The 14,966-nt window shown below is 39.4% G+C and overlaps 2 protein-coding genes across 2 annotated transcripts; both read right to left on the bottom strand.

The window, feature by feature from the left end:
- Positions 1-11,146: 11,146 nt before the first annotated feature.
- Positions 11,147-12,746, bottom strand: LOC104442666 (quinone oxidoreductase PIG3; the record flags this gene model as incomplete). Its single annotated transcript, XM_018872570.2, is given in 5 exon segments — positions 11,147-11,220; positions 11,223-11,282; positions 11,857-11,964; positions 12,042-12,123; positions 12,552-12,746. Coding segments are annotated over 5 exon segments (519 nt in total), but the record flags the coding sequence as incomplete, so codon positions are not given.
- A 430-nt stretch (positions 12,747-13,176) lies between these two features.
- LOC120287810 (2-oxoglutarate-Fe(II) type oxidoreductase hxnY-like) lies at positions 13,177-14,331 on the bottom strand. The gene is made up of 4 exons (XM_039301221.1): positions 14,263-14,331; positions 14,110-14,161; positions 13,417-13,538; positions 13,177-13,334 (listed from the first exon to the last, which is right to left on the bottom strand). The coding sequence occupies exons 2-4, from the start codon at positions 14,133-14,135 to the stop codon at positions 13,213-13,215; spliced, it is 270 nt and encodes an 89-aa protein (XP_039157155.1). The 5' UTR covers positions 14,136-14,161; positions 14,263-14,331; the 3' UTR covers positions 13,177-13,212.
- Positions 14,332-14,966: the final 635 nt, after the last annotated feature.

Genomic DNA, 14,966 nt, shown 5'->3' with positions numbered 1-14,966 from the left:
AAGAAACAAAGTTTTCGAGACAGCGGACCAAATCGGTGATGATGAGGAACCAAACAAAGATGTAGTTTGCTTCGAATGTAAAAAGAAGGGACACATCGGACCCAACTGTCCTCTTCGAAAAGAAAAGAGGAAAAGCTGAGAAATCTCGAAAAGCTCTTAAAGCCGAAACCTGGAGCGATACGAGTGTGAAGAGAGTGATGAGGAATATGCCAACTTTGTGTCTAATGGCGCAATCGGACTCGGACTGGATCGACTCGGACGGTGAATTTGAGGTAAGTGATTATAAAATCCCTGTCAAAGTCTCTAAATATATTGATGAGTTATGTTTTAGTCTTAAGACTTCTCTTAAAAAGATTTCCGAACTCAAAAAGGAAAACTCAATTTTAAAACAAAAGGAAAACATTTTAGAAGAAAAAGTAAAAAATTTAGACTTGAATGTTTCTACTCTTAAAGAGAGTGAAGACAATCTTTCAAAAGAAAATGCTTTCTTAAAAACTGATTTATCAAATATTTCAAAGAAATTTTCAATAGGGTCCGAAAAACTTGAAAAAGTCCTTTCAATCCAAAGACCTTACTTCAATAAGTCGGGTCTAGGTATGACAGCTGAAACAATCCCTTTGATTGATTTTCCGAAAGTAAAAAGAAAGAATTAAGAAAAGACCATCGAGAGAGGCTTATAAAAATCATTTCAAAAGAGTTTTTGTAAAGCCTGTAGGTCGAAATGCTTTAAGGTGTTCTAAGTGTAACATCGGGATCATTTTGAAAAAGAGTGTCCTATGGTTTGGAAGCCTTGTTAAGAGAGTATGGCCTAATAATGCTCATCCTACTAACACCAAAGGACCCAAGAAAATTTGGGTACCAAAGAAAGCTTGAGACTCTCTTTTGAATGCGTCTCTGTCAAAAAGAAGGTAAAGTGGTATCTTGACAGCGGATGCTCAAGACACATGACAGAGACTCAAAATGTTTCATAAAGCTTATTAAAGTAAATGGTGGAAAAGTTTCATTCGGAGGAAATAGCAAAGGAAGTATTGTGGGATTCGGAACTGTGAAAATTGGAAATCTCACAATAAGCAATGTCTCTCTAGTGGAAGGACTCAACTACAATCTACTCAGCATTAGCCAATTGTGTGATACTAGTTACAAGATCTTCTTTCAAGAAGGCATATGTTCTGGAATTAGCAAAGATTCGACTCAGTCTTTCATGGGTCGAAGGCATGGAAACATCTACCTCCTTGATGTAAAGCCAAATGAAGAACAATGCTTAATCTCAATTCAAGATGAAGCAATTCTATGGCACAGAAAACTTGGCCATATCAACAAGAATCAATTAGCCAAAATCTCTTCAAAGCAGCTTGTTCGAGGTCTACCTAAACCGCCATACCAAAAGTCGACTTATGCACTCCATGCATTCTCGGGAAAGCAGTAAGAAATTCATTTAAGCAAATAAATCATGTATCTACTAATCATGTAATGCGGTTGCTTCATATGGATCTCTTCGGACCAACAAGAACCCGAGCATTGGAGGTAAGAAATATTGTCTAGTAATTGTAGATGATTACTCGTTTTACCTAGGTATATTTTCTTGCAAATAAATCGAAACCTTTTCGTACTTTGAAAAGTTTGCTAAAAAGGTTCAAAATGAAAAAGGATGTGCTATTTCTAGTATAAGAACAGATCATGGAAGTGAATTTGAAAATCAAGATTTTATGAGATTCTGTGATAAATCTGGTGTTAATCACATGTTTTCCTCTCCGTATACTCCGAGCAAAATGGAGTTGTGGAAAGAAAGAATAGATCTCTTCAAGAAATGGCTAGAACACTTTTAATTGAAAGTAAAATTTCTTCACGATTTTGGGCTGAAGTTTCCTTTCAACGCTTGCTATATTATAAATAGAGTCTTTCTAAGACCTATTCTTGATAAAACCCCTATGAATTGTTCAAAGGTAAGAAGCCAATTGTTTCATATTTTCATGTGTTCGGTTGCAAATGCTTTATTTTGAAAAATGCAAATGATCGAGTTGGTAAGTTTGAAGAAAGATCGATGATGAAGGCATCTTCCTTGGATATTCTACATCAAGCAAAGCCTACGAGTCTACAACAAAAAAAGCCGGTCGTGGAAGAATCAATGAATGTCAAATTCCAAGACTCGGTGCAAGATGAATCCAGCCAGGACTCGGTACGAAGAGACCGAATCCGCTCTAGATCTTCAAATGTCTACATCTCAAGAAGCATCTCGGATTACGGAAGTCCATCATCAAGACGCTCATGGTAACTGAAGCACAAATCCGGTCATCCCAAAGATCTTATTATTGGCGAACTTAATGAAGGAATCCGCACCCAGATCAAAAGGCATGAAGAATCTAGTGCTTTGTGGCTCTCATCTCTGAAATTGAACCAAAAGCATAGAAGAAGCTTTATCGATGAAAGCTGGATCGAAGCTATGCAAGAAGAGCTCGATAGTTCAACATCAATGATGTCAGGGAATTGACATCTAAACCAAAAGGTAAAACTGTTATTGGAACCAAATGGGTATTCGGGAACAAAATGAACGAAAAAAGAAAAGTCGTACGAAACAAAGCAAGACTCGTGGCCAAAGGGTATACGCAAGAAGAAGGAATAGACTATGACGAGACTTACGCACCCGTTGCAAGGTTAGAAACTATTCGTCTATTACTTGAGTTTGCTTGTTACAAAAATTTCAGGTTATTCCAAATGGACGTCAAAAGCGCTTTCCTAAACGGATTTATCCAAGAGGAAGTTTATGTGGAACAACCGCCTGGGTTTGAAGACCCAAAGAAGCGGACTCGGTCTTCGGAAAAAAGGCTCTGTATGGTCTAAAGCAAGCACCTCGAGCTTGGTACGACAGACTAAGTTTTTATTACAGAATGGTTTTGTCAAAGGTAAAGTAGATACTACTTTGTTTATCAAAAAGGAAAACAAAAACTTTTTACTTGTTCAAATATATGTTGATGACATTATTTTTGGATCCTCTAATGAAAGTCTTTGCAAGAAATTTTCTAAGTCTATGCGGGATGAATTTGAAATGAGTATGATGGGAGAGTTAACATTCTTTCTTGGACTCCAAGTGAAACAAATGAAGGAAGGAACTTTCATCCATCAAGAAAAATATGCGAATGATCTTGTCAAAAGGTTTGGATTGGAAAAGTGCAAAAAGATCGACATACCAATGTCATGTTCTCGAAGATAGATAGACAAGGATGAAGAAGGGAAGAAAGTAGATCAAAAGCTGTACAGGGAGCATGATCGGTTCACTTCTTTATCTTACTGCTTCTAGACCTGATATTTTGTTTAGTGTTTGTATCTGTGCTAGGTTTCAATCGGATCCTAGAGAATCACATCTCATTGCCGTGAAACGAATTATCAAATACGTTGCTTCATCTTCAAGCATCGGTCTTTGGTATCCAAAGAGGGGAGACTTTAATCTTCTAGGATACTCGAGATGCAGATCTGGCCGGTTGCGGAATCGATAGAAAAAGCACTTCGGAACTTGTCAACTACTTGGAAACAGAACGGTGTCTTGGTTTTCGAGGAAGCAAAGCACTGTAGCTCTTTCAACGACAGAAGCAGAGTATGTAGCTCTTGGGAGCTGCTGTTCGCAAATTCTATGGATAAAACAACAGCTACAAGACTTTGGCATTGAAGACTCATGCACGTAAATCAGATGTGACAACACCGTAGCGCTATCAATCTCACCAAAAATCCAATCCTTCATTCAAGAGCAAAGCATATTGAGATTCGACATCACTTCATTAGAGATCATATTCAAAATGGAGAAATCTCGATTCAATTTGTTGATTCAAAAAGTCAACTAGCGGACATATTCACAAAGCCTTTGGAGAAGAATCAGTTCGACTTTATCCGCTCGAGACTCAACATTTTGAAGCTTGAAGAAGTTAAAGTCTAGAGACTCACCAACTCTAAGACTCGATCTCTTAGACTCTAAATCCCGAGACTCAATCATTCATGGCTATAGACTCGTAAGTTGTATTTCATCTAAAAGGTACTAATTGTCATTTAGTTATATTAACTCGAAAAGGTACGATCTTTTGTTTAATAATTTTGGCGTTATTGATTTTGAAAAGAAGTGATCGTTCACTTTCCTTGCACCGATTGAACTTCCTTTTTCAAAACTGAGTTATATATATACAGTTTTTTTTTCCTTTCCCCAATCTTCAAAACCCTAAAAGGCACTCTCCTCTCGATACTGTTTCTACTCTTTGTTCATCGTCGAGAAAGTGGTCATTTTTCTTGGGAAAGCAAGTGAAGGAATCCTCCAATAGACAAAGAAAGATGTCGTCTTCGAGGAAATCATCAAGAATCGCAAACAGGGGACCACAAAGAATGAAGAAGGGACCAACTCATTTCGATCTCACTGAGGAAGAAGACTTACCAAGTCAGCGACAAAGTCCGATTCGCTCTCCTCCACGTCATTCAGCATCTCCTGCCCCACAAAGTGCAAGTCATAATCTGGAAGAAGAGATAATCGAGGATGCCGACCCAGTAAGAGTTCAAAAGCCCTCCTTTTTGTATAAACTTTATCGTGCATTGAAAAGCACAGGTACTCCATTGAACTATATAGATGACTTCCTTAAGGACAAAAATTATGGGAATGAGTATCTTTTTCTGAAGAAAATGGAGGAATGGGGAATTGCCCCGAAAGGAAAAGTAGAGGAAGCACTTGCGAACATTCCAAGAGATCCTCGTATGCCAGACAAAATCTGATTGACGGGAACGATGATGACAAAATGTTCCTTGAATTTAAACCTAAAATGGGTGTGGCAGCAAAGGTGAAAGGAAATCGGATGGATTTGTTTAAATCCAAGGATCGGAAAAAAGTGTATTTCATGCGTTGAAAAGAGGGGTAATCAACCCTAGAAGTGTCGATTTTGACTTCCTGGATTCCATCAACTTGAACCTAAGAGAGAAGTTGAATTTGCTTCAACTTGAGACTTTCGCTCGACTCTGGGCGAGACGGGTATGATCATCGACCGCTTATTTCTATTCAAATCTTAGCTTTTTGGATGCGAATAGAATTTCATTCAGTGTTCGAGACAAAGTCTATGTGGTAGATGTGAATATGTTGGCGGACATAGTTGGAGTTGAACGAGCACACTATCTCCCAATCAAAGTCTCATCTGCTCGAACTACTCTGGATCTTGTCAAAGATAGGGATGTAGATAAGAAAATTATCTATTCCAGATGAATGCCATCAACATTGTGCTTCACAAGATTGTGATCAATTGTCTCGGACCTAAGTCTACTTCAAAGACTTCGTGTCTCTTTACGAAGCAAAATTGATGTATGCGATCAACTCGGGACGGAAGTTTTCTCTCCCGCACACTATTCTTTTCCATATGTACAGAGCGTGTCAAAAGACAAAGGACAATTGCCTTATCCTGTGCAGTGACCAAGATCTTCGACATCCGAATATTGAACGCCACATACTTTTGTGTTCGAACGTGTGATAAGATGGTGGTAGGGTTGAAAATGTTAATGAAGATGCGTCTGCAAGAACTCTCTAAGGCATTGGAGAAATTCAAAGTGAAATCTCTAGTCCAGTCTGCTTCAAAAAGGAAAGGAAAGAAGGCCATTGGTGCTTCATCGAAAAAGAGGAAAAGAACTTTTATCCTGGAGGATGAGGATGAGGATGAAGATGATGAAGATCCCACTATTCCAGCACTGACAAGAACAAGACGTTCTGTGTCTTATCCAAGCTTTGAAGAAGAAGAAGAAGAACAGAGAGAGAAGGAGAAAGAAGTTGAGGAAGAAGGAGAAGAAGAAAAAGAACAGTCTGGCGATAAATGAGAGAAGGGAAATCAAGAGCATGATCATCACTCTTCCCCTTTCGATGTCCTAGAGACGGGGGAGTTAACGAGCAAGAGAGGTCTCCACCTCATGCTGGCCAAGATCCAAGACAATCTCCCGGAAGACCCGGAAGAAGTTCGGGTCTCTCAATTGCACCGAAGAAGGTGATACGTCGATTCCAAATCTGCCGGACCGTTCGGAAGCGCCATCGTCGCATACACACCATCCGAGAAAGCCAATGCCGGTACACGGACGGATGATTCTGCAGATCTTCGTAGTATCATGAATATTCTTAAATGCGTAACCGATATATATTCGGATCGTGAAATCCAAGCTTTGAAGCATCTTTGGACAAGCATCTTCGGTCTCTCCGAAGATAAATTCAAAGACCTCGCTCTGCAACTTCAAGCCAATGCCAAGAGAGAAGAGGTAGCTCATCTGCGAGAAGATCTGAAGAAGCTCGAAGGAGTAGTCCAGTCCATTGGGGATTTCCAGATCGTGCGCATTCCCAAGCAGACATGACTCCTTTCTCACCCTCTTTTTAATGATGACAAAAAGGGGGAGAACCAATTTGAACAAACATTATTTTAAAACTTTATTTGACTTTTGTGTTTATGTTTATTTTTGAGTATGACTTGAGAACTTGAACTTGAGTGTTAGACTGAATTGGCTGTGGATTTTGATGCTTGACTGTTGCATTTATATCAAGTATTGTTACATGGTATTACTCATGAAAGACTAACCAATTTGCTTTGTGGATGCAGAGTCTGGTTGTTTATTAATCTTTATGAGTTAGCCATATTGCTTGAGAAATGTTTTTGCAGGTCAAAGTTGTTCAAATCTTCAAGAAAGTTTTGTCACCATCAAAAAGGGGAGATTGTTGGAGAAATCTTTCCGAATATTTTGAAGTGACAAAACATTTCTATCGCCTAAGTCCGGATATCGATAGTTAAAGTCTCAAGACTTTATAGTCTCAAGACTTTGTAATCTCAAGACTCAAGACTCAAGACTCAAAATTATTCTCACCGATGTCTTTCTAATCCAGTGTTGAAGGAAATCCAAAGCCGAGGTTTATGGTTGAGGATTCGATCCTATCCTCTGAATAGATTCTTTGGTTGGATAATCATTTTGGATTCTTTAATTCTTATCTAAGATCGATTGAAGATCCGATGGTCGACGAAATAATCTTGGATTATTCTATTCTTGGAAACCGAGATCCCGATTGTATGGGCGAACAGATTGATGGGCTATCATCGATTCCTTAAATAGCTCGGATGATCTTCTTGATTGATTCCGTCCAACGGGTAGATTGGAGGAATTCCTTTGGTAAGTGCCAACGGCTATGATGGCATGAAGGAGTATAAAAGGAAGACGTTCTAGTTGTCTTAAGTGTGTGATCGATAGAAAAATTCCAGAGTCTCGAAGATCCTTGATTGTTAGTTGAGACCGAGCGAAATTGTATACGAGAGTGTTTATACTTGGTGACGCCTTGAGTGAGTGTGGTAGATCATCTACACCTAGAAATCAAGGAAGATTAACACCGTAACAACTCTTTGATCATAGTGGAATCCAGCCAATCGGCTGTCAGTGTAGAAGAGTGGATGTAGGCTTGAATCAAGCCGAACCACTATAAACCGAGTGTTCAATTCTCTCTTTCCCTTACTCGTCTTGCGATTGAATTTTTAACTGTTGCAAATTCTCTAATTGTTTAAATATCGTGCAAGCTTCGAGAAATTTTTGTATACCTATTCACCCCCCTCTTGGCGTTATTGATTTTGAAAAGAAGTGATCGTTCACTTTCCTTGCACCGATTGAACTTCCCTTTTCAAAACCGAGTTATATATATATACGCTTTTTCTTTTCCCCAATCTTCAAAACCCTAAAAGGCACTCTCCTCCCGATCTTGTTTCTGCTTCCGCTTGTTCGTCGTCGAGAAAGTGGTCATTTGTCTTGGGAAAGCAAGTGAAGGAATCTTCCAATCGGCAAAGAAAGATGTCTTCTTCGAGGAAATCATCAAGAATCGCAAGCAGGGGACCACAAAGAATGGAGAAGGGACCAACTCACTTTGATCTCACTGAGGAAGAAGACTTAACAAGTCAGCGACAAAGTCCGATTCGCTCTCATCCACGTCATTCAACGCCTCCTGCCCCACAAGGTGCAAGTCATAATCTGGAAGAAGAGATAATCGAGGATGCCGACCCAGTAAGAGTCCAAAAGCCCTCCTTTATGTATAAACTTTATCGTGCGTTGAAAAGCACGGTACTCCATTGAATTATATAGATGACTTCCTTAAGGACAAAAATTATGGGAATGAGTATCGTTTTCGAAGAAAATGGAGGAATTGGGAATTGCCCCTAAAGGAAAAGCGAGAGGAAGCACTTGCGAACATTCCAAGTGATCCTCGTATGCCGGACAAAATTTAATTGAAGGGAACGATGATGACAGAATGTTCCTTGAATTTCAACCGAAAATGGGAGTGGCGGCAAAGGTGAAAGGAAATCGGATGGATTTGTTCGGATCCAAGGATCAAGAAAAAGTGTATTCCAGGCTGTTGAAAAGAGGGGTGATAAACCCTAGAAGTGTCGATTTTGACTTCCTGGACGCCATCAACATAAACTTAAGAGAACAGTTGAATTTGTTTCAACTTGAGAATTTTTGCTCTGACTCTACGGACGGGTATGCTCATCTGACCGCTTATTTCTATTCAAATCTTAGCTTTCTGGATGCGAATAGAATATCATTTAGTGTACGAGACAAAGTCTACGTGGTAGATGTGAATATGTTGGCTGATATAGTTGGAGTTGAACGAGGACGCTATCTACCAATCAAAGTCTCACCCTCGCACTACTCTAGAACCGGTCAAAGATAGGGACGCAGATAAGAAAGTTACCTATTCCAGGATGAATGCCATCAACATTGTGCTTCATAAGATTGTGATCAACTGTCTTAGACCAAAGTCTACGTCAAAGACTTCTGTGTCTCTTTCTGAAGCAAAGTTGATGTACGCGATCAACACAGGACGAAAGTTCTCTCTCCCGCACACTATTCTCTTCCATATGTACAGAGCAATGTCGAAAGACAAAGGACAATTGCCTTATCCTGGTCTGGTGACCAAGATCTTCAGACACATGAATATTGAACCGCCTAAAACTCTTTGTGTTCAACCATGTGATAAGATGGTGGTAGGATTGAAGATGTTAACGAAGATGCGTCTGCAAGAACTTTCCAAGGCAATGGAGAAATTCAGAGTAAAATCTCCTGTTCAGACTGTTTCAAAGAGAAAAGGAAAGGAGGCCATTGGAGCCCCATCGAAAAAGAAGAAAAGATCTCTCATCCTGGAGGATGAAGATGAAGAGGATGAAGATCCTACTATCCAAGCATTGACAAGAACCAGACGTTCTGTGTCTCAACCGACAGAACTTCAGAAGAACCAAAGAGAAGAAGAAGAGCAGAGAGAGAAGGAGAAAGAAGCTGAAGAAGAGAAAGAAAAGTCTGCTGAATCTGGAGAGAAGGGAAATCTAGAGCATGATCATCACTCTTCCCCTTTGGATGTCCTAGAGACAGGGGGAGTTGGCGAGCAAGAAAAGTCTACACCTCATGCTGCAAATAGTGAAGGTCCAAGACAATCTCCAGCAGACCCAGAAGAATTTCAGGCTTCTCAATTGCCTGAAGAAGGTGATACGTCGACACCAAATCTGCAAGACTATACAGAAGCGCCATCGTATACTCTTACTCCATCTGAAAAAGCTCATGCCAGTACACAGACAGACAATTCTGCAGATTTTCATCGAATCATGGATATTCTTATGGAAATGCATGGCCAAATATATGCTCTGGAATGTGAAATTCAAGCCATGAAGAATGCTGGACAAGCATCTTGATCGGCTGAGGACAAGATGAAAGACCTCGCTCCGCAACTTCAAGCCAATGCCAAAGGAGATGAGGTAGCATCTAAGGGAGGACTTCAAGAGGCTAGAAGGCATAGTCCGGTCAATGGGAGAATTCCGGATCATGCGCATTCCCAAGTAGACATGACTCCTTTCTCACCCTCTTTTTTTTTAATGATGACAAAAAGGGGGAGAACCAATTTGAACAAACATTATTTTAAAACTTTATTTGACTTTTGTGGTTATGTTTATTTTTGAGTATGACTTAAGAACTTGAACTTGGGTGTGAGACTGAATTGGCTGTGGATTTTGATGCTTGACTGGTTGCATTTATATCAAGTACTGTTATATGGTATTACTCATGAAAGACTAACCAATTTGCTTTGTGGATGCAGAGTCTGGTTGTTTATTAATCTTTATGAGTTAGCCATATTGCTTGAGAAATGTTTTTACAGGTCAAAGTTGTTCAAATCTACAAGAAAGTTTTGTCACCATCAAAAAGGGGGAGATTGTTGGAGAAATCTTTCCAGAATATTTTGAAGCTGACAAAACATTTCTATCAATCTAGTCTGGATATCGATAGTTTAAAGTCTCAAGACTTTGTAATCTCAAGTCTCAAGACTCAAGACTCAAGACTCAAGACTCAAGATTATTCTCACCGATGAGTCTTTCTAATCCAAAGGCGAAGGATATCCGGCCGAAGTATATGGTTGGGGATTTGATCCAATCCTCTGGAAAAGATCTCTTGGTTGGATAATCACTTCGGATTCTGTTATTCTTATCTAAGAACAATTGAAGATCCGATGGTCGACGAAACATTCTTGGAATGTTCTATTCTTGAAAACCAAAATCCTGATTGTATGGGCGAAAAGGATTGATGGGCTATCAGGATTGATGGGCTATCATCAGATTCCTTAAATAGCTCGGATGATCTTCTTAATTGATTCCGTCCAACGGGTAGATTGGAGGAATTCCTTTGGTAAGTGCCAACGGCTATGATGGCATAAAGAAGTATAAAAGGAAGACGTTCTAGTTGTTTTAAGTGTGTGATCGATAGAAAAATTCCAGAGTCTGAAGAACCTTGATTGTTAGTCGATACAGTTCGAGCGAAATTGTATACACAGAGAGTGTTTATACTTGGTGATACCTTGAGCGAGTATAGTAGATCATCTACATCGAGAAATCAAGGAAGATCAACACTGTAACATCTCTTTGTTCATAGTGGAATCCAGCCAATCGGCTGTCAGTGCAGAAGAGTGGACGTAGGCTTGAATCAAGCCGAACCACTATAAACCTCGTGTTTAATTCTCTCTTTCCTTTACTCGGTTTTACGATTGATTTTTTTAATACTTCATCTATCTAAGTATTGTGCAATCTTCAAGAAAATTTTCATAAACCTATTCACCCCCCTCTAGGTACTCGTACTAGCATTATCAAATACTTCTCAGATCCACTTGCGTCACTGCTCCACTCTGAGTGCCGATGATGAATAGCCTCCCATTAAATTCAAGCTATCAAGGTTTCTCTGGAAGTAGGATGCACCAACGCAGTCCAGAATCACATCGACACCTACCAAAATGAATTTTTGGAAATAAATTCCTTTGGCAGACCAACATAGCGTTGCATGGTTCATCTATAACTTCATGGTTTATGTGAAATCTCACTTATATGCCTCAACAATCAGAACGACTGGATCTGTGTTTAAAAGAATGATTTCTATGTCAAGACATGGCTTTGCCAAGTTAAAATCACCTCATAATGCTCGGACACAACATCAGTCAACTTCTTGTGATTCAGGGCGAAAAGGATTAACTTAACTATACATCTACAGACCTTCCCCTCTAATCAACCAAAGTAATAAGATGCAGATAACACCGTGAAAAGGCATTTTATTGCCTCTGTAACAGAGTGAGAATGTAACAAGAAAGCCAACACGAATAATAAGTTGCAGGAAATGCAGAAAGCAAGTGTAGCAAGATTATGTGAAAAAAGGTTTAGTAATTGCTCCCTCCTGTTTCTAAAATAATATACCAATCATCTTCCATATGAATAAAGAACACTTAACTCCCAATCAAGTGATTATGTCTGATGACTCTGTCTGATGACTGATCGATATCAAGAACAAAAAATATGCATGATGCACCTTTTCCTGCAGTTTCTTCTTTCACTCGTGCAACAAAGTCCTCTGTTTTGTAGTTGATGCAAACATCTGCACCCAGATCCTTGCAAGCAGCTAACTTTTCTTCACTTCCTGTGAATCGAAGATGGGACATAGTTATAGTTTTGAAAGGGCCAAGTTTGTAGACGCTACAATTAGTTTGAAAATACCTGCTGTTACAGATACCCTAGCACCATAGTATTTTGCTAGCTGAATAGCAAATGTGCCGATTCCACTAGAGCCACCATGTATCTGCAATTTTCATTAGCATGCTAATGAATGAAAACAATGGTAGAAGAAATTGGGATAATAATAGCCAAATGAAACTAAGCAAATGGAGATGTTACTTTCCATCCCATGAGAAATTTGCTTGTTCTAATTAAAAGAATTCTACTTGTACTTATGATTCTAGGCTTAGCCTTCCCAAGCATCACTGTCAGATGCCCTTTGGATGCCGAAGTGAAGGGCTGCTGAAGTGTTGCCCGTACTTACGTATTTCTATATTGATCCATCTTAGAAACTTATCAAGAGAAAAGAGGGCAACTGAAAAAGTGAAAAAGCTCAGGTACTAAAGCTAATTGCTTCCCAAGGCTAAGCAGCAAACATGAAACACCTTTCACTAAACATTAGTAATCACATGACCACATAAGACGTCCACACTCATAGCCTCAAGCCATTACCAGGAATGTTTCCCCTGCAGAGAGGTGACTCATCATGAAGACAGTGGACCAAACAGTGCAAGCCACTTCTGGGAAACTCGCAGCATCCTTAAGCAAAATTCCAGCAGGAACAGGAAGAACTTGCCCTGCTGGAACCGCTACTTTCTCTGCATAACCTCCTCCAGCAAGCAGAGCACAAACCTGCACATCACCAAATTATAGCATTGCCACTTTCTTGTAATCGTGTTAATATTACCTTTGACATCTCAAAAGCCAGCACTCCTCAAACAACTAAAACAATATAAAATCGTCACGCTTCAAGCTTATAAAAGTTCCAACATAAAACAGCCTCAAGGAATATTGATTTCCTCAGTAACCACCGATATTCTGGGTAGATATTAAGAACATTCTGTTGACACCTAATTTAAATTTAGTTTTTAGAAATTAAAAAAATAGAGCATTTGGTTTTGGAGGGAAATTTTGAATATTTCTTTTGAAAAATAAAACATTTGATTGTTGAACAAATCTCCTCATTTGAATTTTAAAAAAAAATAAAAACTCAACAACCGTATGATTTTTGGAGCCATTTTTTTATTGAGAAGATGAGTGAATATCGGAAAATCTTCACCTGCAAAAACAAACTTGAGTCTTTCTTCTATGCATAAAATCTGCACCAACGGGTTTATAGGAGAATAGTAAATACCTGGAGACCTGAGACAGCATCCGTTGCCAACAAGGTAAGAAACCCAAAGTCTGTATGTGCCCCAGTTCCATATATTCCTTCATAGGGATCAAAGACTACACCTAAACAATGAAGGGAATATCAACAGGATGAGAAGAAAGAATTGCGGATTTTTGTTATGTAGTTTAGCAAAGTAAAATCTACCTTCATAATGCAGCAAGCGCAAGTCCGCAATAGGCTCACCGAATATTTCTGGCTTTTCAAAAACATCAGCTTCCAGATCAAGTGCTATAGCAATAATCCTTGCAACTAATTTCGCCACATTCCTGAATGCGCATTTTACAAATCAAAATATTACCAAATTGATTACCATCACTTTGATACCAACAAATTACACTGAATCTTGCTACATAGATCATCTGCGCATTGCTCTTAAAGTATAACTGTATCCAAAAGTCAACTAATTTTGAGTTGGAGACTTTATGTAATGAAAATTGTGACTGTAATATCAGCCCTACCACTGTAAGCAAGTAGACAATTGAGTTAAGGCTCTTAGGCAATGTGATTAATAGTGAATCTCGGGTATAATAGCTACATAAAGATCCCCCAGAAAAACTGTTTAATCAGCAGTTTCAAATTACTAGAAGAGACTTATACTTTGGCCAACATAGGTAACAGCTCAAGAAGGCATATGCAGTTAAGAAGTCAGAGGCAATTTAACTCCCCTTAGGCCGCTTTGATAAAAAAGAACATGGCACTATCTGATGCATGTGGAAGGGAAGGTGGGGATTATTACGGTACCGAAAAGGTCGCAGACACCACGCCAGAGAAACAGGGGATCTCTATACAGAAAAAATTAAGGTGTACAGCTTTAAATCATCTAGAACAAAGACTCACAATGCTTGACTATGATATTCCTGCATAGTCTGCCTCCACCCTGGCAATATATCTAGGAAAAATACAATAGTGAAACTAAATTAAGTAGTGATCATCAGCAGCATTTTTAAGTTGGACAATATTAAGCAATTGGTTACCCTCAGAAGGCCAGACGTTTGGTCCAAAATGAGGCTTCCGCGCGTTGGGATCATATTCTGGTACGTCCACTCCTAAGAAGTACCCCTCCCTGTAATCTCCGATAAAACGGCAATGGAATCAGTACTACTTAAAGATCTTCTGAAGATGATAGCCAGATAGAAAGTAACAAGCTTCAATTAAATCCTTGTTGTAGAACTCATGGATTTGTGTTGAGTGCCGAACACCTAGAATGCCAAAACTTGGTATGAAGGGAGACTTAAGTGCCAAAAGTTAGGAAAGTGACACTTAAGTGTCAAAATCGGAGCAAAATTAATCACTTAAGTGCCAACGGCAATAAAATCCAGCCAAAATGCTGAAGTAGCGATTTTCCGGCGAAATAAGTGCAAAACGATATCATTTTGCACGCTAGCGTGGCTAGACAATGCAAAAACAGCGTCGTTTTTGTGATGACGTGGTAAAAATTAATATAAAAATTAATTTAATTAAATTTAAAACTACATTTATTTAAAACATTTATTAAAAAAATATTTATTTAAAAAAAAAAAAAAAAAGCCAAGAGAGGTGACGAGAGCCGAGCCCTCGCCGCCGCCGGAAGGACCATCGACGATGGGGGAGGGTTGGTCGGGTCGCCGGCCCCGGCCGGGCCTAACGACCCCGGTCAACCCCCACCATCGCAGGCCCTTCTTGGCAACAGCAGGGAGGTAGCGGCAGCAGCCTCA

This window comes from Eucalyptus grandis, chromosome 8 (assembly GCF_016545825.1).
Source record: "Eucalyptus grandis isolate ANBG69807.140 chromosome 8, ASM1654582v1, whole genome shotgun sequence".
Taxonomy (NCBI): domain Eukaryota; kingdom Viridiplantae; phylum Streptophyta; class Magnoliopsida; order Myrtales; family Myrtaceae; genus Eucalyptus; species Eucalyptus grandis.
This window is presented reverse-complemented; position numbering and strand designations above follow the sequence as displayed.